We start from the raw sequence: 22,029 nt of genomic DNA, 5'->3' as shown, positions 1-22,029 counted from the left end.
AGAGGAACAATCAGTGGGAAGTATTACAGATTTGATGTTTCTGATTTTGAAAAGGCTAGATTATAATTTTTATAGGGAAATAAACATTTCTATGAACTAAAAACTACTTAGGTAAGTCTGTAAAGGAATCAAATTAAGGGCTATGATTTTAAGAACGTGATGGCTCTAAAACCACAGCTACAACCACCACTATCCGCCCCATCTATGGTTCTTTCTTTTACCTGACCAGCTGCTGCTGTTTCCACTCTTCAATTCGCTTCTGTGCGGTTGATTCTCGGTCCTCTTCACTGGAACTAGAGTTCTCCTCTTCATCTAACTCACGTTGGATACTCTGCCACTTCTTTACCAGAGATGGCATTTTGGTTTTACTCTTCTTTGCCTGTAACAAAGGAATATAATACGTAAAACAAGTGAATGAGTCCTTCACATGAGATCAGGATCTTTTCCTTAGTTCGAAGGAATAAGTGAACTTCAAAATTAAAGGAACAGAAACACCAAAGATAAATACCATTCTAAGTTCTTGCCAGAAATTTCTACCAACTATGAACTTAAAGCTTGGTTAAAAATCTAAAAAGTGGGGGGCTTCCCTGGTGGCGCAGTGGCTGAGAGTCTGCCTGCTGATGCAGGGGACACGGGTTCGTGCCCCGGTCTGGGAAGATCCCACATGCTGCAGAGCGGCTGCGCCCGAGAGCCATGGTCACTGAGCCTGCGCGTCCGGAGCCTGTGCTCCGCAATGGGAGAGGCCACAACAGTGAGAGGCCCGCGTACCACACACACACACAAAAATCTAAAAAGTGTAAACGTGGTGTTTTATGAAATCAGGTCAGAAACATCTCCTTTAGCCTTATTCTATGAAATTCAAAACTCTTGCCCTTGTCTCATTTTCTCAGAATTACAGTGTACCCGGGATTTCCCTGGTGGTCCAGTGGGTAAGACCCCATGCTCCCAGTGCAGGGGGCCTGGGTTTGATCCCTGGTCAGGGATTTAAATCCTGCATGCATGCTGAAACTAAGAGTCTGCATGCCGCAACTAAAGATCCTGTGGGCTACAACTAAGACACGGCGCAGGCAAAATAAATAAATTTTTTTTTTAAGAAAAAGGAAAAAAGAATCACAGTGTACCTTTTTACAATTTTAAATGGATGCAGTGTTCACATCAAGTGAAACACAGTGTTGAGAAACAAATGACCAGCTTTTCTGGAAAGAGCCAACAGAGTCAAAGGCAACTATTAAATATGAAAAAAGCAAAGAGGTATATCAAAACATGAGATTAGTTCTAAGAGGAGATACAATAATAAATTTTTCTATCAGCTTAACTTCATTTTCTAAATTGCCTATAATAAACATAATCTCACAGTAAAAAAAGCCGTGATATTTATTACATATCCAACATAGCTTGCTCTATCACTACCTTCAGAGTTCTGATCAATGGCACTCTTTAGCAAAGATGCCTTCCCTGACCACCCTATCTACATTGAACAGTACCACCTCCCAAAGGTCACTTTCTGTCCTCTTACACTTTTTTCATTGCATTTTTAAACACTGAACATATATTTGCTTATCTGTTTCTGCAACCCAGTCCCCCCATACCCTCTCCAAGCCCACCAGAAAAGCTCTACAAAAGCAAAAGCAGAGATTTTGTTGGTTAGCTACTGAATACAAAGCTCCTAGAGAGAATGCCCGACACAGTATGTATTCAAAATATACCTGCTGATATTTGTGATTAGTTCTTTGAATTTAGAGAAACACTGTATTAGACATTGATAAGAACCATTTTTTATCCCTGCGGTTTTGAAGACTTGGCCAGGTTACACTCTAAACATGACAAGCAGGCACTCAAGTGATAGGTGTGACTGAGTGCTGTGCTCCTGTGAGGATCGGGTATAAGGACCCAAGCTTTTTTTCCAGCCTGCACTTAAGAGAAAACACATTTTTTGATTAAGTCCCCAAAAGAGTTGAGAAAATAAGCTTAATATTTTCAGTGTTTTAAAATTACTTGGCTCCCTGCTCGATACCCTATTTTGACTGTCAGTGACAGTTTTTAACCTTCTGGGGAAATGCCCATCTATAATGCTTAAACCTTCTGCTCCACACACCTTCCCACATTCCATTCTGTCATTTCACCTGTGGTACAACCTGACTCACTGTATATACACCCTTCCAACAAGTTCCAACATAGCTCATCTGGGTTAGCATGGAACCAACTGAGTAAAAAGTAACATGAATTAATAACGGTCACCTGTGCATAGAGGGCTCACTGGGGTTACAACCTCTCGCCGAACGTCTCCAAGTATGATAAAAAAACATAGATCTAGGTAGAGTTGCTGTGCTTTCATTCTGACTTCCATAGGATTTTGTAAATTTGTAGTGCATTTCATTTCTATTTGTCATGGGACAGTACTTTATGTTTCAGAAGTTATGTACTGCCGATCACATTCAAAACCATGGATCCCGAGTTGCACTGGCTGTTTGAACACGTTTTTAATATGGGAACACTGCAGCCAGAGGAATAAAGATTAAATGGCTATGGGGCTTCCCTGGTGGCGCAGTGGTTGAGAGTCCGCCTGCCGATGCAGGGGACACGGGTTCGTGCCCCGGTCTGGGACGATCCCACATGCCGCGGAGCGGCTGGGCCCATGAGCCATGGCCGCTGAGCCTGCGCGTCCGGAGCCTCTGCTCCGCAGCGGGAGAGGCCAAAACAGTGAGAGGCCCGCGTACCGCAAAAAAAAAAAAAAAAAAAAGATTAAATGGCTAGAATGCCTTTTTTTTCTAGTTTATTTTCTAATAAACCGCACACAAAACTCTTCAGCAAAAAGACTGAAAATATAAGTTGGTCTTAAATATTCTTGAACATCAGAGGTACTGAGTATATATCTTATATTCTTTTTTTTTTAATTGGGATATAGTTTTTTTACAATGTTGTGTTAGTTTCCATTGTACAGGGAAGTGGAGTTCCCTGTGCTACAGAGCAGGTTCTTATTAGTTAGCTATTTTATACATATCAGTGTATATATGTCAGTCCCAATCTCCCAATTCATCCCACTGCCCACCCCCCCACACCCTGTTATATTCTTTAAAAATAGCCAGTAACACTAAAGAGATGGATCATTGTTTTCAGATAACAGGTACATAAAAATGACATATTAATGTAGAATACTGGATTTTCAAAACGATTATTTCTATGACTATAAAAGCAAAATTGGCTACAAAATTACTTGCTGAATGAATGGAGGTGGAAGTAGCTCTCTCTCGGAAGACTGGAGGAAGGGCGCCACGGAAGGCCTCCTAAGAGAAATGATTCCTGAGCACTGATCATTCTAACAATTTAATTATAAAAGAATGAATAGTAGTGGGACTGCTAAACAAAGTAAAGACACGTAGGTGGTCAACAGTATGTTGGCTCAGGAGAACTGTATTGTAGAGTAAGTTGTCTGACAAGAATCTAATTCAAGACATTATCCTGTCACTGTTGATTTTTTATAACACTTCTCTGGGAGGAGAAAGTTTCTTTAGGTAATTTAAGGCATTCAAAATGTTCATGAGGATGATGTCAGAAAGATGGCAGACTATGAAGCTCCAAGCCCTTGTTTCCCCGTGGAAATATTATATAAACAAATAGAGACTGACTAAAATGGCTTTGTGGGAACTCTGGAAACCAGTCAAAGATCTTGAGCAACCAAGAGAACACCCAATCAAGAAAAACCCACACTAAAAACAGGAAATTCTGTGGCATGTTCGCTTGCCCTTGTTCCACACACCCTCCCCAATGTGGTTGGGATGAAATGGCCCAATTCTCAGTTCTCCCCCGCCAGGTGGAAGGAAATAACTGGAATGTCTGATATGTTCTAGACTGTCTGTGGTTGCCTTAGGGACTGGTTTCAATACTGTCTTAACTTGGACGTCAGTCAGGAATGGTGGCATATTTTGGGTCTCAGGTTGGAAACCGTGAAAGGCAGTAGCAGGAGCTGCGGCATGTGAAAACCACAGTGGGACAGAAGTCATATGGACAGATGGGGGCAAAAGATTATGGGCAGAGGAATACAACAGAACATATAAGGCTCACAGAAGAAGCAGGTGTGACTCTCCTAGGGAAATTAAAAGTAAATACACAAGGGGAAAGGAAAACAAAAACAAGCACATGTCCAGGGAACACATATGCCCAGGAAAGGCCTGAAAAAATGTTGCACTTTCATGTTGGACTCATTAATGAAGGTTTTCCTCCATACACAGTATGCAAAGACTGGGAGAGTTTGTTATTTTTTGTAATGTGTAGTTTTCAACCAAAGATCACAAAGCATACAAACACATGCTGGGATTTCCCTGGTGGTCCAGTAGGTAAGACTCCACACTCCCAATGCGGGGGGCCCAAGTTCGATCCCTGGATGGGGAACCAGATCCCACATGCATGCCGCAGCTAAGAGTTTGCAGGCCGCAACTAAAAGATCCCATGTGCCACGACTAAGACCCAGCGCAGAAGAAAGAAAGGAAAGGAAGAAAGGAAGAAAGAAAGGATTCAGATTTACTAGACAAAGACTTTAAAACAACTGTCTTAAATGTGCTCAAAGAACTAAAGGAAAACACAAAGAATGAAAGGAAATCAGGAAAATGACATGAACAAAATGAGACTGTCAACAAAGAGACAGATATTATTATTAAAAAGAACCAAAGAAATATTCTGGAGCTGAAAAATACATCAACTGAATTGAAAATTCATTATTTCAACAACAGGCTCCAATAGGCATAAAAAAAGATCAGCAAAATTGATGATAGGTCATTTGAAGCTATTGAGTCTAAAGAGCAAAAAGGAAAAGAATGAAGCAAAGTGAACAGAGTCCAAGTGACTTATACGACATCATCAAATGGACTAATATATGCATTATGGGAATCTCAGAAGGAGAAAGGGGCAAAGATCTTATTTAAGAAATAATGGGGGGCTTCCCTGGTGGCGCAGTGGTTGGGAGTCCGCCTGCCGATGCAGGGGGCACGGGTTCGTGCCCTGGTCCGGGAGGATCCCACGTGCCGCGGAGCGGCTGGGCCCGTGAGCCATGGCCGCTGGGCCTGTGCGTCCGGAGCCTGTGCTCCGTAACGGGAGAGGCCACAATGGTGAGAGGCCCGCGTACCGCAAAAAAAAAAAAAAAAAAAGAAATAACGGGGCTTCCCTGGTGGCACAGTGATTAAGAATCTGTTTGCCAATGCAGGGGACACGGGTTTGAGCCCTGGACCGGGAAGATCCCACGTGCTGCGGAGCAACTAAGCCCATACGCCACAACTACTGAGCCTGTGCTCTAGAGCCCGCAAGCCACAACTACTGAAGCCCGCATGCCTAGAGCCCACACACCGCAACAAAGAGTAACGCCCACTCACTGCAGCTAGAAAAAGCCCGCATACAGCAACGAAGACCCAATGCAGCCCAAAATATAAATAAATAAATAAACGTAAAAAAAACGGAGGGAGAAAAACTAAGATATCCCTAGATAAACAAAAAGCTGAGAAAATTCATTACCACTAGATGTGCCCTACAAGAAATGCTAAAGCATGTTTTTCAAGCTGAAATGAAAAGATGCTAGATAGTAACTTGTCATACAAAAATATAAAGTCCTCTGGTAAAGGTAAATACAAGAACAAACAAAAACCAGTATTATTGTGATACTGGTTCATAATTTTTATTCTTCTACAGATTTTAAAAGACAAAAGCATAAAGAATAATTACAAGTCTACATTAATGGGTACACAGTATATAAAGATTTAATCTGTAACACCAATAACAAGAGTGGAGGTGCGTCTGTAAAGGAGTTTTTGTCTGCAATTGACTGTATCAGTTTAAAATAGATATTATATGTAATTCCTACCATAACCACAAAGAAAATAAATATAGAATATACACAAAAGGAAATGAAAAAGAAACCAAAATGTGTCACTGAAAAATATCAACTAAACATAAAGGAAGGCAGTAAGAGAGGAAATGAGAGACAAAAAAGCTATTAAGACATACAGAAAACGACCAAAAGGAATACCAAATCCTTCCTTATCAGTAATTACTATAGTAAATTATTAATTTACTAATGTAAATGGATTAAACTCTACAATCAAAAAACACATACTGCAATGGAGCAGGACCCTATGGTCCCTTCCTGTCATGTCCTTGGCCTACATTTTGTCTGTGAAAAAACTTCAGCCAAAGAATAAGTTTAATTAGGGACCTCCCTAGCGGTCCAGTGGTTAAGACTCCATGCTTCCACTGCAGGGGGTACAGGTTCAATCCCTTGTTGGGGAACTAAGATTCCAAATGCCACGCAGCGCAGCCAAAAAGTTTTACTGGAGAAATGAGAAAATACAGAATCAAAGGAAAACAGTCAAATGAGACCAAGTAATAATTGTTTAGTCATTTAGCATAGCTAAGGACCTTTAGTTCCTTCTCAAGGGCTATAGATAATATTCTGAGCCACATTCTGTGAGCCGTCTTATAGATACTGAAACCCCCACCAGGTGGAAGAAGTCAACTACATGATGACCAGACTGTAGCCATGACATAAGCTGCCACAATTCCAAGAAATGGCCTCAAGGAAATGGGAACAAACCGACCCTGGAACTGAAGATTAATTGTACTTAAAACAATCACGATGATGATGATCAGGCCAGCGCATGACCAATTTCAAGATGGACTGTTAGAGCTGACAGTGCTGTTTCTCCCTGTAGCCCGATCCCTTCACCTATGAAAGCTCTTGTCCACTGACTGTAAGTGGGGGGGAGTCGGCCTCTGGCCAGGAGTTCCTCCCCACCCCGGGTTGCCAGCATCAAAAATAAAGCAAACTTCCCTTTCCGCCAACCTTGCCTCTTTATTGGCTTTTGAGTGGTGAGCAGCTGGAACCCCCACTTTCTTTGGTTGCAACATTGGCAGAATGGATTAAAAAAACAAAATGCAATTGAAACTGATCACGTCTATAAGAAATTCATTTTACATCTAAGGACATACACAAGTTTAAAGTGAAAGGACAGAAAAACACATTCCATGAAAATTGTAACCAAGAGAAAGAAGGGGTAAGTGGATTACTACAAGACAAAATAGAAATTAAGTAAAAAACTGTTAAAAGAGATAAAGAAGGACATTACATAACGATAAAAGGGTAAAATCATACCACTTAAAATAGCACGCAAAAGAATAAAATACCTGAGAATAAATTTAGCCAAGGAGATCAAAGAGTTGTACACTGAAAATTATAAAACAATGCTGAAAGAAATTAAAGACCTAAATAAACGGAAAGGAATCCTGTGCTCACAAACTGAAAGATTCAATATCGTTAAATAGGTAATAGAACCCAAGCAATCTACAGGTTAAATGCAATCCCTATCAAAATTCCACTGGCCTTTTATGTAGAAATGGAAAAGCTGACCTTTAAATTCATATGAAATTACAAGGGGGCCTGAATAGCCAATATTGAAAAAGAAGCACCAAGTCAGAGAACTCACACTTCTCAAATTCAAAACATACCACAAAGTTATAGTAATCAAAACAGCATGGTGCTGGCATATAGACCAATGGAATAAGCCCATACGTTTATGGTGAACTGATTTTAGATAAGGTCTACCATTCAATGGGGGAAAGAATGGTCTCTTCAAAAAATGGTCCTGGGACAACAGGGTATCACACTCAAGCGAGTGAAATTGGATCTCTACTTGACACCATACAAAAAGTAACTGAAAATACTGTCACTGTTTGCAGATGACATGATACTATACCTAAGAGAATCCTAAAGATGTTACCAAAAAAACTACTAGAGTTAATCAATGAATTTGGTAGAGTAGCAGGATATAAAATTAATACACAGATATCTCTTGCATTCCTATACACTAATGATGAAAAGTCGGAAAGTGAAATTAAGAAAACACTCCCATTTACCACTGCAACAAAAAGAATAAGATACCTAGGAATAAACCTACCTAAGGAGACAAAGACCTGTATGCAGAAAACTATGAGACACTGATTAAAGACCTTAAAGATGATACAAACAGATGGAGAGACATACCATGTTCTCAGATTGGAAGAATCAATACTGTGAAAATGACTAAACTATACTACCCAAAGCCATCTACAGATTCGATGCAATCCCTATCAAATTACCAATGGCATTCTTCACAGAACTAGAACAAAAAATTTCACAATTTGTATGGAAACACAAAAGACCCCGAAGAGCCAAAGCAACCTTGAGAAAGAAAAACAGAGCTGGAGGAATCAGGCTCCCTGACTTCAGACTATACTACAAAGCTACAGTAATCAAGACAGTATGATACTGGCACAAAAACAGAAATAGTGATCAATGGAACAGGATAGAAAGCCCAGAGATAAAGCCATGCACATATGGTCACCTTATCTTTGACAAAGGAGGCAAGAATATACAGTGGAGAAAAGACACCCTCTTCAATAACTGGTCCTGGGAAAACTGGACAGCTACGTGTAAAAGAATGAAATTAGAACCCTTCCTAATACCATACACAAAAATAAACTCAAAATGGATTAAAGACCTAAATGTAAGGCCAGACACTGTAAAACTCTTGGAGGAAAACACAGGTAGAACACTCTATGACATAAGTCACAGTAAGATCCTTTCTGACCCACCTCTTAGAGAAATGGAAACAAAAATAAACAAATGGAACCTAATGAAACTTAAAAGCTTTTACACAGCAAAGGAAACCATACGACAAAAAGACATCCCTCAGAATGGGAGAAATTATTTGCAAACGAAGCAACCGACAGAGGATTAATCTCCGAAATATAAAAGCAGCTCATGAGCTCAATATCAAAAAAACAAACAACCCAATCCAAAAATGGGCAGAAGACCTAAAGAGACATTTCTCCAAAGAAGATATACAGATTGCCAACAAAGACATGAAAAGATGCTCAACACCACTAATCATTAGAGAAATGCAAAAAACTACAATGAGGTATCACCTCACACTGGTCAGAATGGCCATCATTAAAAAATCTACAAACAATAAATGCTGGAGAAGGCGTGGAGAAAAGGGAACCCTCCTCCACTGTTGCTGGGAATGTAAACTGATACAGCCACTATGGAGAACTGTATGGAGGTTCCTTAAAAAACTAAAAATAGAACTACCATATGACCCAGCAATCCCACTACTGGGCATATACCCAGAGAAAACCATAATTCAAAAAGACATATGCACCCCAATGTTCACTGCAGGTGTAATGAGGTGTGACTGCTTAATGGGTACAGGGTTCTCCTCTGGAGTTATGAAAATGTTATGTAACCAGAGAGAGGTGGTGGTTACACCACAGTGTGAATATACTAAGTGCTACTGAATTTATACTTTAACTATCACCTCAATAAAACAAAATTTTTAAACTAAAATGTAAAGAGAGGTTTACTCTACCTTATCTTTCTTTCCTTTTTTTGTCTTCTCAGGCGCTGGCATTTTGGGAGCCGGTGGTGGTGGTGGTGGTGGGGGAGGAGGAGGAGGAGGAGGAGGCGGTGGCGGCGGCTCTATAAGGGCAGTGGCGGGCACAGCGCCGCGGGCCTGGACTGGCTGCAACGTGGGAGCAGTCACTGCCACTGGGACAGAACACTCAGCATAGCTCATAATTGCAGGAGCTGATGCCAGTCCTAAGTAATTGGACTGTAGGTTCATTCCTCTGGCCTGATGACCCATTCCTGTTGCTGGATGGCTAACTGATAGTGCCTGGTGTCCAATCCCTGTTGCCTGGTGACCTAGAACAGAAAACATAAAATAAAACTATAGAAAGGACATTGTGGGGCTTCCCTGGTGGCGCAGTGGTTGAGAATCTGCCTGCTAATGCAGGGGACACGGTTTTGAGCCCTGGTCTGGGAGGATCCCACATGCCGTGGAGCAACTAGGCCCGTGCGCCACAACTACTGAGCCTGCACGTCTGGAGCCTGTGCTCCGCAACAAGAGAGGCTGCGACAGTGAGAGGCCCACACACCGTGATGAAGAGCGGGCCCCGCTTGCCACAACTAGAGAAAGCCCTTGCACAGAAAACGAAGACCCAACACAGCAAAAATAAATTAATTAATAAACTCCTACCCCCAACATCTTAAAAAAAGAAAAAAAAAGGACACTGTGACAAAACCAAAAACAAGGAGGAGGAGGAAAAGGAAACTGGAAGTTAGATCACCTACAAAGTGATTCTAATATACCCCGCTGCCAAGAAACACAAAAAAACCCCAAAACAAACAAAAAACCCAGTCATATTTTCTGGTGTTCTGAATATTTTAGCATTAAGGCACTTAAACATCAAGATCACTGATGTTGTGTAAATGCTCAGAAAACAATCTGGAAGGATATATGCCAATGTTAACAGTGGTTTTTAGTAACTGAAAGAAATGCACATAAACAGTCTTTGCAATGAAAAGCCTTTAACATTAATTTATGACAACTAATTCTGGAAACAAAGATAACACACTGATGAAAATAATTTTAATCACAATGCTTACCTGTAGCTACAGCTGATTGGCTGTAGAGGACCGGAGAACTACCAATGGTAGCTGATCTCTGAACAGCTGCAGTACTAATTTCTGTAGCTTTTCTCTTTATTGCTTTAGTGGAAGGAGAACTAGAGATGGTACAGTCAGCTGAACTCTGAAACAGAGATTCTAGTCAGTGGCTGTAGCCCCTGGTTAAGTATCCTCTTCTAAAATAAAACATGTAGGGACTTCCTTGGTGGTGCAGTGGTTAAGAATCAGCCTGCCAACGCAGGGGACAACAGGTTCAATCCCCGGTCCGTGAAGATCCCGCATGCTGCGGAGCAAGTAAGCCTGTGCACCACAACTACTGAGCCTGCGCTCTAGAGCCCGCAAGCCACAGCTACTGGGCCTGCAAGCCACAACTACTGAAGCCTGCTCGCTGCAACTACTGAAGCCCATGTGCTCTAGGGCCCACATGCCACAACTACTGAGCCCACACACCTAGAGCCTGTGATCTGCAATGAGAAGCACGCGCACCACAATGAAGAGTAGCCCCCGTTCGCCGCAACTAGAGAAAGCCTGCATGCAACAACAAAGACCCAACGCAGCCCCACTCCCCAAAAAAAAACAAACAAAAAAACCAAACAAAAAACGTGTCAATCATGCCCCGGTCCTCCAAAACTTTTCAGAATGCCAGATGGCATTTCTCACCTGGCTAGTTACAACTGTCGTTTGTGCTGAAGGTTTCAATGGAGTATCCTCCTCCGTTCCTGGAGCAGGAGGCTCCTCACTTCCTTCATCCTCCATCTCGACCTCCTGGATCTCACCATCTTCTGCAGGAGGAGGAGGAGGGGGAGGGGGAGGCGGGGATTCTGGAGGTGGAGGCGGAGGCGGTGGCATTTCCAAAGGTAATGGAGGTTGAAGCACAGGCACATTTGACTGAAGAAGGGTCCAGAATGGAGTAAGTGGCATGAGTGATGAAGAAGAAACTTGGCCAGAAAAGGACTCTTTACAAAGAGAACCTATGAAAACAAATAGGAGTCAGGGAAAAAGCAAGACTAAACTCCATGAACACAGAAATGTTCAACTGACTGTAGAGACAAAACCTGTCCCACAGACATCTAGTCCCACAGACATCTATTCTACACTGATGTCACTGAAATATTAAACTCAGTTCAAAAATGACTTCCACGAAAAGATAAATTTATAGGATTTACTGTTAGCACTCGCCCCAGCTGTGTTATACTAGTCTTGTTTTCTGGGTACAGATTTATGGCTGAGTAAATGAAGCACATCACATCAATTCAATGAGAAATTCAGTCATCTGAACCTGAAGTTTATTTCAAAGGTACACAACTAGAAGGCAACATTCTGGGGTCTTCTTTATTTCAAAAGTGAGTGAATGATGTGCATTTGCAATACTGATTCCATGTACTTTATCTTTTAGTGAGCTAGATAAGAAATTAAGGATGACCCAGAGAAGTACACATTCAAAACACTCATACAAACTCTACCCATTTCAATTAATTTGGGTTACTAAGTTTCAAAAATCCATTTGCAAGGTGATATTGTCAATCCTATCATTCCTTCACATCTTTGTGTGAATTATTCATTTGCTAAATCACAGCAACAAATGAGGGAGGGTAATTTTTTATTCCTGTGACGAGAAAAGGGAAATCAGGGAGCATGAATCTTCAAGGTAAATGATAATGATAAATATAACACAGAGAAGAGGTGTTTGAAGATATGGAGGATTTGAAATGGCTGCTGAAGTTAAGAAATTATAGCTGAGGAGCTGCAGGGTTAGCTTTCCTCAAAATTTGCAAAAGTCATAGTTAATTACTGCCCTTTCTCTGCTGGGAAAAGCTTTAAAGATTAGAGAAAATAGGAAGATATACTTACTTGCAGCCTTCCCCATCCCTCTTTATCGTCAATAGGGAAGTTTCACAATATTTGGGACTATTAGATATATATCCCAGGAATGCTGAAGGGGATTTTCTCCCTAAAATCATAGAATTTAGGAGTAGAAGAGACATAAGACATCGTCTAGTTTACCCCTCTCATTTTAAAGGTAATGAAACCCAGGAGGGAAATGACTTGCCCAAGATCATATAGCTCTTAGTGGTCAAGTCTGACCCCTAGTCTAGTGCTAGTTTTTTTTTTTTGCCGAGCCGTGCATTTTGCTTGCAGGATCTCAGTTCCTCCACCAGGAATTGAACCCGGGTCACAGTAGTGAAAGCCCAGAATCCTAACCACTAGGCCACGAGGGAACTCCCCTAGTGCTATTTTAACAAGATGTCCTGGTGAAATATCAGGAGTCTAAGAGCGTTAGAAATCTCAAATTTCACTTCTCGTGGAGTAGAGATCCAGATGCCGTCACCTGTCAAATTCCATGGTCAAAGCAGTAGATTAAATAACGACTCTATTATAAAAGGCTCTAGAAAAAGGATAAGGCCTTTTACCTTACTTTGCTCAAAATACAGCACACTGGCACTCAACAGTGTAAAACCAAAGCAGCCATGAACCATTTGGCTTTTAGAATAGCTTCACTTTTTTATGGAACAGGTAGGTGATACATTATGTAAGAGACTTGAACATAATTCACACGGTTACTCTAACTATTTTGAGAAACTGCTTACTACCAAGGAAAAGGAAACTGAAAAAAATTCACCAGAAAACAAGAATGTAGTTTTCCAGCTAAAAGACTTCAAGTGTCTCATTAACCTTTATGAATCTCTACACTAACTGGCAGACAGTTTGGGTATGGGCAGGCAGTCTACTACATTACATAATAGTACATCAAGATTACATCAGAACTGAGGAAGTAAACATTGAGGATTAATAAATTATTAAACTTCCTTTTACTAAACCAACCATAATATATGGTAGGTAAACAAACTTGTCAGATTTATATGTTGGTAGGTTTCTCATCTAGAAGCATAATGCAATACTGGTATGTTTATGATGGTGAGAAGCTGCTATGCAGAGGAAATCAAGAAAACACAGTAGGTTCAAGATTAATAATGTGGTTTACAACCTTCAACAAAGTTAATCAGAAATAACTGAGCTTTCTGTAAATAGGAAACAAACTAGACTTGATAAATTTAGATCATACAAGGAGCACTTTTAGAGTTAATATTTGAATCCTAAACTAAGTTTACTCAAAACATAAAAGCTGCATCGTAACACTGATAATTATCTCCTTTAGCTTACATACAAAGAATTTCGAGAAATCCTAGTTTGAATATCCATGGATGTCATATCACATACTGCTTCTCTTCATTTCTAAATTTAACCCAGTTGAGGTATTTTGCCATTTAAGAGAACATTAAGTCTGAAGTCCAAGGAGAGATTAAAATGGTATATACATAGCTTTTATTATGTGCTAATAAATTTTTTAAACTATCAAGCTTAAAAACAGAATACTGTGAGGATACAAATGTTGAATTCTCCAAGAACATATTTTTTCTATGAATCTTTATTTCTATATAAATAGAAAATCAGGCTTTCTTTCTTATAAAGGTAGGCTTCCTTTATTGTTTTCCTATATTCCCCCCAAAAGTATTATTGCTTAGTATTTTGAGGCAAGAGGCCAGTTTATCAGTTTAAATCAAGAAATTATTATAGAAATAATAATTCCACAGAGACTTTTTGAAAAGCAGCTTAACTTAACCTGACAAAAGCCCAACAAAACAGACACGGTATCTTGAAGTATCACTCATCTTAAGAGATATAATGTCAAATTCAAACATGCAACAATGAACAAGGACTAACAATGAACAGAACTTTGAAACTTCCTTGCCCCTCAGTGTATAGTTTTTCTTCTTTAAAAGATGATTTTAACCACTGTTGGGCTGACAAAAAGCAAGCATTATAAACTTTCTTTACAGGCTTAAAATAGTGATTGGTATTGCTCTTCAATTCCAAAGACCTTAGTACAAGATTTGGATTTCATTTAGATCAAGTTTATCACGTGGTTTTAGTAGCTCTCAATCAACAGGCTCAAAAACATAAGCTGGTTTACCAGTGGCATTTTCCTTTATCAGACAGTACCAACTGCGTGTCATTAACAAAGGGAGAAAGTAACTTAATGTTTAACTCTAAGGTATTCACACAACACTTAGCATTAGCAATTCTAGAATATTCAGCTTTAGAACATATAAGAAGGGACATTAGACACTGGTCAAGAAGGGAATCACCAAACGAGAACCACCATCAAGCCTCTTCAGTTCACTAACTATTAAAAAGTAAATAAAACCAATTACTAGACGTATCTACTATTCACTGCCCAAAGAATGAGAAAGTAATCTATAGAAAATCTCTTCATGGAAACGGTACACCCTGTAACTTAAGAAAATTTTTTTCTGAAATAGAAAACCACTTTTTTGCTATGTTCTAAAATTATCTGCAGTCATAGGCTGCCTATTTTGAGTGACCTGAACTATCTTTTTATCCTCAAAGGTTTGTGACTTTATTTTTTAATTAAAAAAAACTGAAGTATAGTTTGATTTACAATGTTTCAGGCATACAGCAAAGTGATTCAGTTATACACATATATACTTTTCAGATTTTTTCCATTATAGGTTATTACAAAATATTGAATACAGTTCACAAACATTTATGACTTTAGAAATCATTCCACAACATTCTTACCTTTACATGCTATCATTTAAACAAACATCTACCGTTTTTCAGATTGAATGGCTGTTTGTTCATCACAGTCTTGACTATGCTTCATTAGCCACTTATTTTTGTCATTCCAAGAAAGATGGACTTCGAGGAAAAAAAACAATGTATCTTCTTCCATAATAAGGAAATCAAGCAATGGTTCTTCAGATTCTCAGAGTAAATGAAGAACTGTGAAAGCCTTTTTTTTCTTTCTTAAATTTATATAACCAGGGCTTCCCTGGTGGCGCAATGGTTGAGGGTCCGCCTGCCGATGCAGGGGACGCGGGTTCGTGACCCGGTCCGGGGGATCCCATATGCCGCGGAGTGGCTGGGCCGTGAGACACGGCCGCTAAGCCTGCGCATCTGGAGCCTGTGCTCCGCAACAGGAGAGGCCGCAACTGTGAGAGGCCCGCACACCGCAAAAAAAAAAAAAAAAAAAAAAGAAAAAAAAAATTTATATAACCAAACTGAAGTTCCCTAAGAGTACTTTAACTGGATTGAGCCATCTTAATTGTTTTATACGAGAATATTGATGATTTGCAATGATAAATTATTTTGCTTCTCTGAAACAAGTATGGTCCTAGTTTCACAGCATTTATTCAGATCATTTTGGTTTGTAACAACCATACTTCCTACAAGATTAGTGAAGTGTAATAATGAGGTTGCAAAATCAGCAGACTAAGTGCTCTACAGAAAGGCAGAACAAATCTCTTATTACTCCACATAAATATCGACAATTTAAATAACTGGTTCCTTAGCATTAATTAGAATTCCTGTTATTGGAAATCCACAGCTTCGTCTGTGGCATGACAGAATAGTTATAGGACAATCTTTTAAAATCAAAATACACCGGCTCATTATTTTATTTTTTAGCAGGGTCTGGCTGGTATCAATAGTATGCTTATTTCCAACTAGCCACTACCTTAGTTTTCTTCAACATAAGCCCTGCATTCTTTTTTTCTTTTCCTTAGGGCAAGCCATTATTTTTTAGTTAGAAATTTATGTGATTATGATTTAAATTATTTTCTTTTACATGTTAATACAAGTCTTTTTTTCCTCTAAAATAATTTCTCTCCAATTAATATAGGGTAAATTGTCCCACCTGTGGAATTCTCGGAAGAGTCTGTAGAATTTGAGTCAGCGCCAGTTTTGTCTTTCAAGGTCTGTTTAGGAAGAGTCTCATCTCTACTTTCTTGTGCTTGGCTTTCTTCCTCTTCCTCCTCACCATCTGGGAACTCCCACTGAGACTCGCCCGACTGTTCGTTTACATAGAAATATCGTCTATGATCCCTAAATTACAAGAAAGAAAACACATGTTTTAAGACCCATTCTCCTACAAAGACACTTCCATTTGGTCCTGTCCCAGGACAGCAGTCTGCTCTCACAGGGACGAACCTCTTCTTAATGGACTGCTATTCACAAAGGCAACAAAGAGCTTTGACAATTGAGGATGGAGAACCAAGGATAATTCAAAGCTATTTGCACTGCCAGCAGCTCTGTGAATACAGCCCTGAGCCCTCTCACTCCAACAGATGACTTAGAAAAACACCTCTCACATCTATTTTTTTTTTTTTTTTTTTTTTTGCCAATGCTTAACAGGGTTTCAAGTTTCATTAGCAAAGGGACTCAATCTCCTAGAACACTAATTTCCCTTCCAAAGAAGAGAACGAAGTTTGCGAAAGGTGACTCTTCCCCTCTTGAACCGTGGAATTCACATTTCATACTCTTGATACCAAACACAGTGAAAGCTAAAGAGAGGGAGAGGATCTGGGAGCTGAAAAATAAAAGAGCAAAGATTTCAAATAACGAAAAAAAAATCAAGAAAAGCCAAATATAAAAAGAAATGTTTTCATCTGACCTGCTGGCAGAAGATAGTAATCTTGTTCTTCATTCACATCTTCAGCCACGAAGCTTTCCTTAACTTCACCGAGGTTAATCAGGAGTAGTTGCTTCCAGAGGTCCTGTAAAGCGCACAGAGCTCTCGCATGCGCTTAACCCCCAAGCCCGCCCTACTCCGTGCAACAACACTCTGGAGTAAAAACCAGCTTTGTCCAATCTTGGGAAAAAATCCGTTACATGGAACACTTTAGACATTGCTTTTTGTTTCTCCAACGTGTGGCTGGCCCAAACTCTGCAAGTGCTCGGGGTGCTCTGCCTGCCCAGCACCGCTAACGCAGCTGCTCTCAGTCTCCAGACAGGCTGTCAGGTCGTCAGGTGGTGGTGATCACAAATCAAGTCTGAGATGTCAAAGGTGAAAGGTGAAAAGGGGAGAAGAGTGCGTACCTGTCCCAGTGGCAGGACCAGCCTTTAGGAGTGGCGTTTATTTCATACTGTTTTAGTTGTTCTGCTGCATCCTGAAGTTTTCGTTTAAGGTAGTTTCCATTAAGAGCCCCTTCCCGCCAGTCTGCAATCCGTGTCTAAAATAAAAAAGCAGTAAGTTAAAGACTTATTATTATGTCAGGAGGCAGAGGTAAAAGGAACGTAAGTCTTCTGGTCCATGACGTATACTCTGGCAGCAGACTAGACCAAACAGGAGAAGAAATCCCATCCTAAAAACTCTTGTTTGCTCTTCAGAGTTCTCAAAAATGAGACTGGACCCCAGTACTGTCAAATCTCCAACATCTGTGAAAATGAGTAGCAGTAGATTTGTTTTTCCCTTTGGACTATATTAAGATGGTTCCCCAGTAACTTTATTTTTTGGGTAGATAGTTCATTCAATTAAGTAATGTTATTAATCAAAATTAAAGGTTTAGTTCTCAAGGAAATCAGTCAACTTCCTACAGGAATTCCTTACCTAATCCTATTTATTGTAAAGTACACAGGTTACAAATAGGATCCAGAACTTCTCTTTTTAAATAGACCTATAGGGAATTCCCCGGCGACCCAGTGGTTAGGACTCCTCGCTTTCACTGCCATGGGCCCGGGTGTGATCCCTGGTGGGGGAATTAAGATCCCAAAAGCCGAGTGCCACCCCAGCCTGCGCCCCGCCAAAAAAGTCTATAATGCTTTAACACTTATAAAGTGCTTTCAACATTATGTGGTCTCATCATCACTATGAACAGAATTTTAATTTCTTAGAAAAACAATATATGCCAATTCAAGGGGGTTAAGTATCATCATCATACACAAACTCTCAGTATTTATTTCCATAATTATGTTTTGCTTTGGCTAATACACAGTTTTATTTCCTGGGTTGGTGGTTCAAATATACATCAAGATTAAAAATTTATATTTAGGATCAAAACATAAATAAGACAGATTCCTCACACACACAGCATTTCATTCAAACACTGACTGTTTATACTAAAAATGGCTAAATTACCTCAGTCTGTAAAAGCAGCACATGAAAGTTGGAGATGGACTGCCTATTAATGCCTAAGAATTCAAATTTACTTGTCAGGGTATTTGCCAGTTCTCCAATCTGAAACTGTAATGCAGGAAAGAAAAAAAAAGGAAAAACAAAAACAGAGTCAGCAAAATTTTCTTTATTATGTAAAATCTTTCATTTATCGTTGAAGATACTAGAAAAATGGGTCTGCCTGTAAACAGCCTTTCTCACATACCGCAACTAGTTATGTACAAGATGAAACTGTAAAATAATTCACATAACAAAGTGTTAAATAAGGTCAAGAGAAATTAGACGCACTATCTACTCTAATACGATATGCAAGTTGAAAATAGGTCCTAAATGACATAACCCCCAATATTGTCCAAGCCATCATTTATCCATTACTAATTGCTTATACTAGCCCCACACTGAACAAAATTAATTCTCCCAGTCCCATCTACACAGCTGTACACTAGCTGGTGAGTGGACAAACTCTTTCAAGTCAAAAGAATATGCTAAGTGGTTTTTCCAACAGATCACACTTTAAGAGCCACATACTTACTTGGTCCAATTCTTCTCATGACATTAGCAACAGAAATGAAATTGCAAACAAATATGCCTTTGTGTAAGGACAAGTAGTTCATGCAGGAATTAAGTTTGTGACTTGAGTCTCTTTAGTACTTCCAAACTAGAGAAGCCTGTATTTGATAAGCTACTGCTTTCCAATGGAGACTTACTTATAAGTAAGAAAGCATTTAGAATTTATTTTTAGATAATTTCTCTACATCAAGTCAGTCTCATAGCTCCTTATTTCAGCCTTATATATAACCTTTTCACCTAACCAGATAAATGATTTATATTTGGAGATAGTAAAGATTACTTTTTACTACTTGCTAAAAGAAAGTAGTTGGCCTATTTAAAATGGTTCGCCAATTTAAAAATACTTATTTGTCAAGTTGCATTAAGTAATATACACACTTTCAAGTCCTGTTCTTCTACTTTGGGTGCTGTCTGTACTTTAATCTTTTCTGGAGATTCTTCTACTTCCATCTCTTTGTCCGAATTTTCATCTACTTTTTCTGAATTTTCAGCACCAACTGCTAGAAAAGAAAATATGTGAAATTAAATCAAAAGGACTATAAACAACGAGGTCCTACTCTAGAGCACAGGGAACTATTATTCAATATCCTCTGATAAACCATAATGAAAAAATATAAAAAAAGAATGTCTATATGTGTATAACTGAGTCACTTAGCTGTACAGCACAGATGGGCACATTGTAAATCAACTATACTTCAATAAAAAAAATAAAATTAAAAAAAAAGGACCAATATTAATAGAGCCCCAAATACATTTTCTTACCCCGTAGCAAATATCTGAAAGTTATCAGTGCTCTCCTTTGCCTGTTTTCTCCTTACACGTTAAGGAAGCCCTAGTGACTTATCAACCTACTGTCTCTAAAGAGCCAAAAAACTTAATCCTCTATAATCACCTTTCTTTTTTTAAAAAATATATTTAATTAATTAATTTATTTTTGGCTGCACTGGGTCTTCGTTGCTGCGCACGGGCTTTCTCTAGTTGTGGCGAGCGGGGGCCACTCTTCGTTGCGGTGCGCAGACTTCTCATTGTGGTGGCCTCTCTTGTTGTGGAGCAGGAGCTCTAGGCATGCGGGCTTCAGTAGTGGCAGCACGCAGGCTCAGTAGTTGTGGTGCACGGGCTTAGTTGTTCCACAGCATGTGGGATCTTCCCGGAGCAGGACTCGAACCTGCGTCCCCTGCGTTGGCAGGCGGATTCTTAACCACTGCACCATCAGGGAAGCCCCTATAATCACCTTTCTTAAAATGTGTCTATATACATGATTTACTTTGTTTTACCACATTACCAAGAAGTTTCTGCTTTCCCTTCCTCCTTCATCTATTAATCTTTTCTAATCTTCTCTTCCAAAAAATCATGGCTTCAATTATTTACAAAAGCTAGAACCTGGAATATCTAACGTTCTTTATCAAATGGGTTTTGATAGAAAGGCTTTCAGGGCTTCCCTGGTGGTGCAGTGGTTAAGAATCCGCCTGCCAACGCAGGGAACACGGGTTCAAGCCCTGGTCTGCGAAGATCCCACATGCCGTGGAAAAACTAAGCCTGCGCACCACAACTACTGAGCCTGCCCTCTAGAGTCCGCGAGCCACAACTACTGAGCCCATGTGCCACAACTACTGAAGCCCATGTGCCTAGAGCCCGTGCTCCGCAACAAGAGAAGCCACTGCAATGAGAAGCCCGTGCACCACGATGAAAGAAAGCCCATGCACAGCAATGAAGACCCAACGCAGCCAAAAAATAAAAACAAATTTATTTTTTAAAGAAAAGGCTTTCAAGACCAGAGCAGCACATTAAACTACCAAATGACTCCCTTCCTGAACTGGTTAACACCTGTAGACAGCCTTTAACGGATCTACCTACTCTTCTGGTTGGTGCTGTCTGCTGCTAGTGAGAATCTCCAAAAAGGAATAGGTAGGTTTACCACATACTTAAATGGATGAAAAGATATGAACTCTCTGTTATGTTTGCTTAAGACCTGCTTACCAAACTAATCCACATATACAATGTAAATCAATCTCTCTGGAGGATCACAGACTAAAAACAAACAAAAAAACAAATTTGAGTACCTTTTCTTAACGCTGGTTAATATTTGATCTAGAGAAGAAATGTGACTTTCACTCTCAACAGCTTTCATTAGCCTAAAATTTTGTATTAAGTACTTAACCTTATCACACAATGGCCTTGTTCTTTTTATTTGATCATTAATATTCCTTCTGCATTTTCTTATTGTCTAAAACCAAATCCTTCTACTCTCTCACCTACTAGTTTATAGTTCATTTGTATATTACACATCTTACAGTTGATGGCAGGTTTAAGAATTTAACAATTTTAAGCACTGCTAGAGCTCTAAGACTTGATTATTTTGGAGGGCAGTTAGGCAGGATCTATCAAATTAAAATGCACATACCCCTTGACCGAGCAATATACCACTGGGAATCTATACTATAATGGTACTAAAATCTGCATAAAGATAGATGTACCAAGATGTTTACTACAGCATTATTTTAATTGCACAGTATCGTTAACTAGTGAGTATAATATATTTAAAAAACAACATGAGCACTCAAGTAACTACAACTCAGCTTAACAGAAGACTATTAATAACACCTTGAAGCTCCCTGTGCCTCTCCCCCAACATGTTCACACCAGACACACCCTAATGGTGTTGGTAAATGCCTCTACTTTCATCATGGATAGATCTTTAAGCACAATATTTCTGCTTATTTTTCAACTTATATACATGGAGCACTAACATATGCATTCTTCTGTGGCTTTTTAAATTCAACATTATTGTTCCTGACATTAATCCATGTTAATGCATATAACAATGGATCATTCATTTTTTACTGCTGTTTAGTATTCAATTGGAAGAATACATCACAATTTATCCACTACTCTTTTGACGGATATTTGAATGGCTAATATTTATACTTCTTTGGGATAAAATGAATGTAATATTACTTTTAAGACTGAAACAAGGACACAAATGTCCATCAATGGG

The 22,029-nt window shown here is 39.5% G+C and overlaps 1 protein-coding gene across 1 annotated transcript in view; it reads right to left on the bottom strand.

The window, feature by feature from the left end:
- FNBP4 (formin binding protein 4) overlaps positions 1–22,029 on the bottom strand; it is a 37,850-nt gene that overhangs the window by 2,460 nt on the left and 13,361 nt on the right. Inside the window, exons 9-16 of the mRNA XM_007455719.1 lie at positions 19,413–19,534; positions 18,429–18,533; positions 17,390–17,523; positions 16,209–16,396; positions 11,150–11,460; positions 10,469–10,613; positions 9,390–9,724; positions 222–379 (exon numbers count right to left, since the gene is read on the bottom strand). Of these exons, the coding sequence (XP_007455781.1) occupies positions 222–379; positions 9,390–9,724; positions 10,469–10,613; positions 11,150–11,460; positions 16,209–16,396; positions 17,390–17,523; positions 18,429–18,533; positions 19,413–19,534 (1,498 nt within the window). The remainder of the gene's footprint in view (positions 1–221; positions 380–9,389; positions 9,725–10,468; positions 10,614–11,149; positions 11,461–16,208; positions 16,397–17,389; positions 17,524–18,428; positions 18,534–19,412; positions 19,535–22,029) is intronic.

Source organism: Lipotes vexillifer, unplaced genomic scaffold, assembly GCF_000442215.2.
Source record: "Lipotes vexillifer unplaced genomic scaffold, Lipotes_vexillifer_v1.1 scaffold977, whole genome shotgun sequence".
NCBI lineage: Eukaryota > Metazoa > Chordata > Mammalia > Artiodactyla > Lipotidae > Lipotes > Lipotes vexillifer.
Note: the sequence above shows the minus strand (reverse complement) of the source record. Positions and strands in the feature narration are given on the sequence as shown.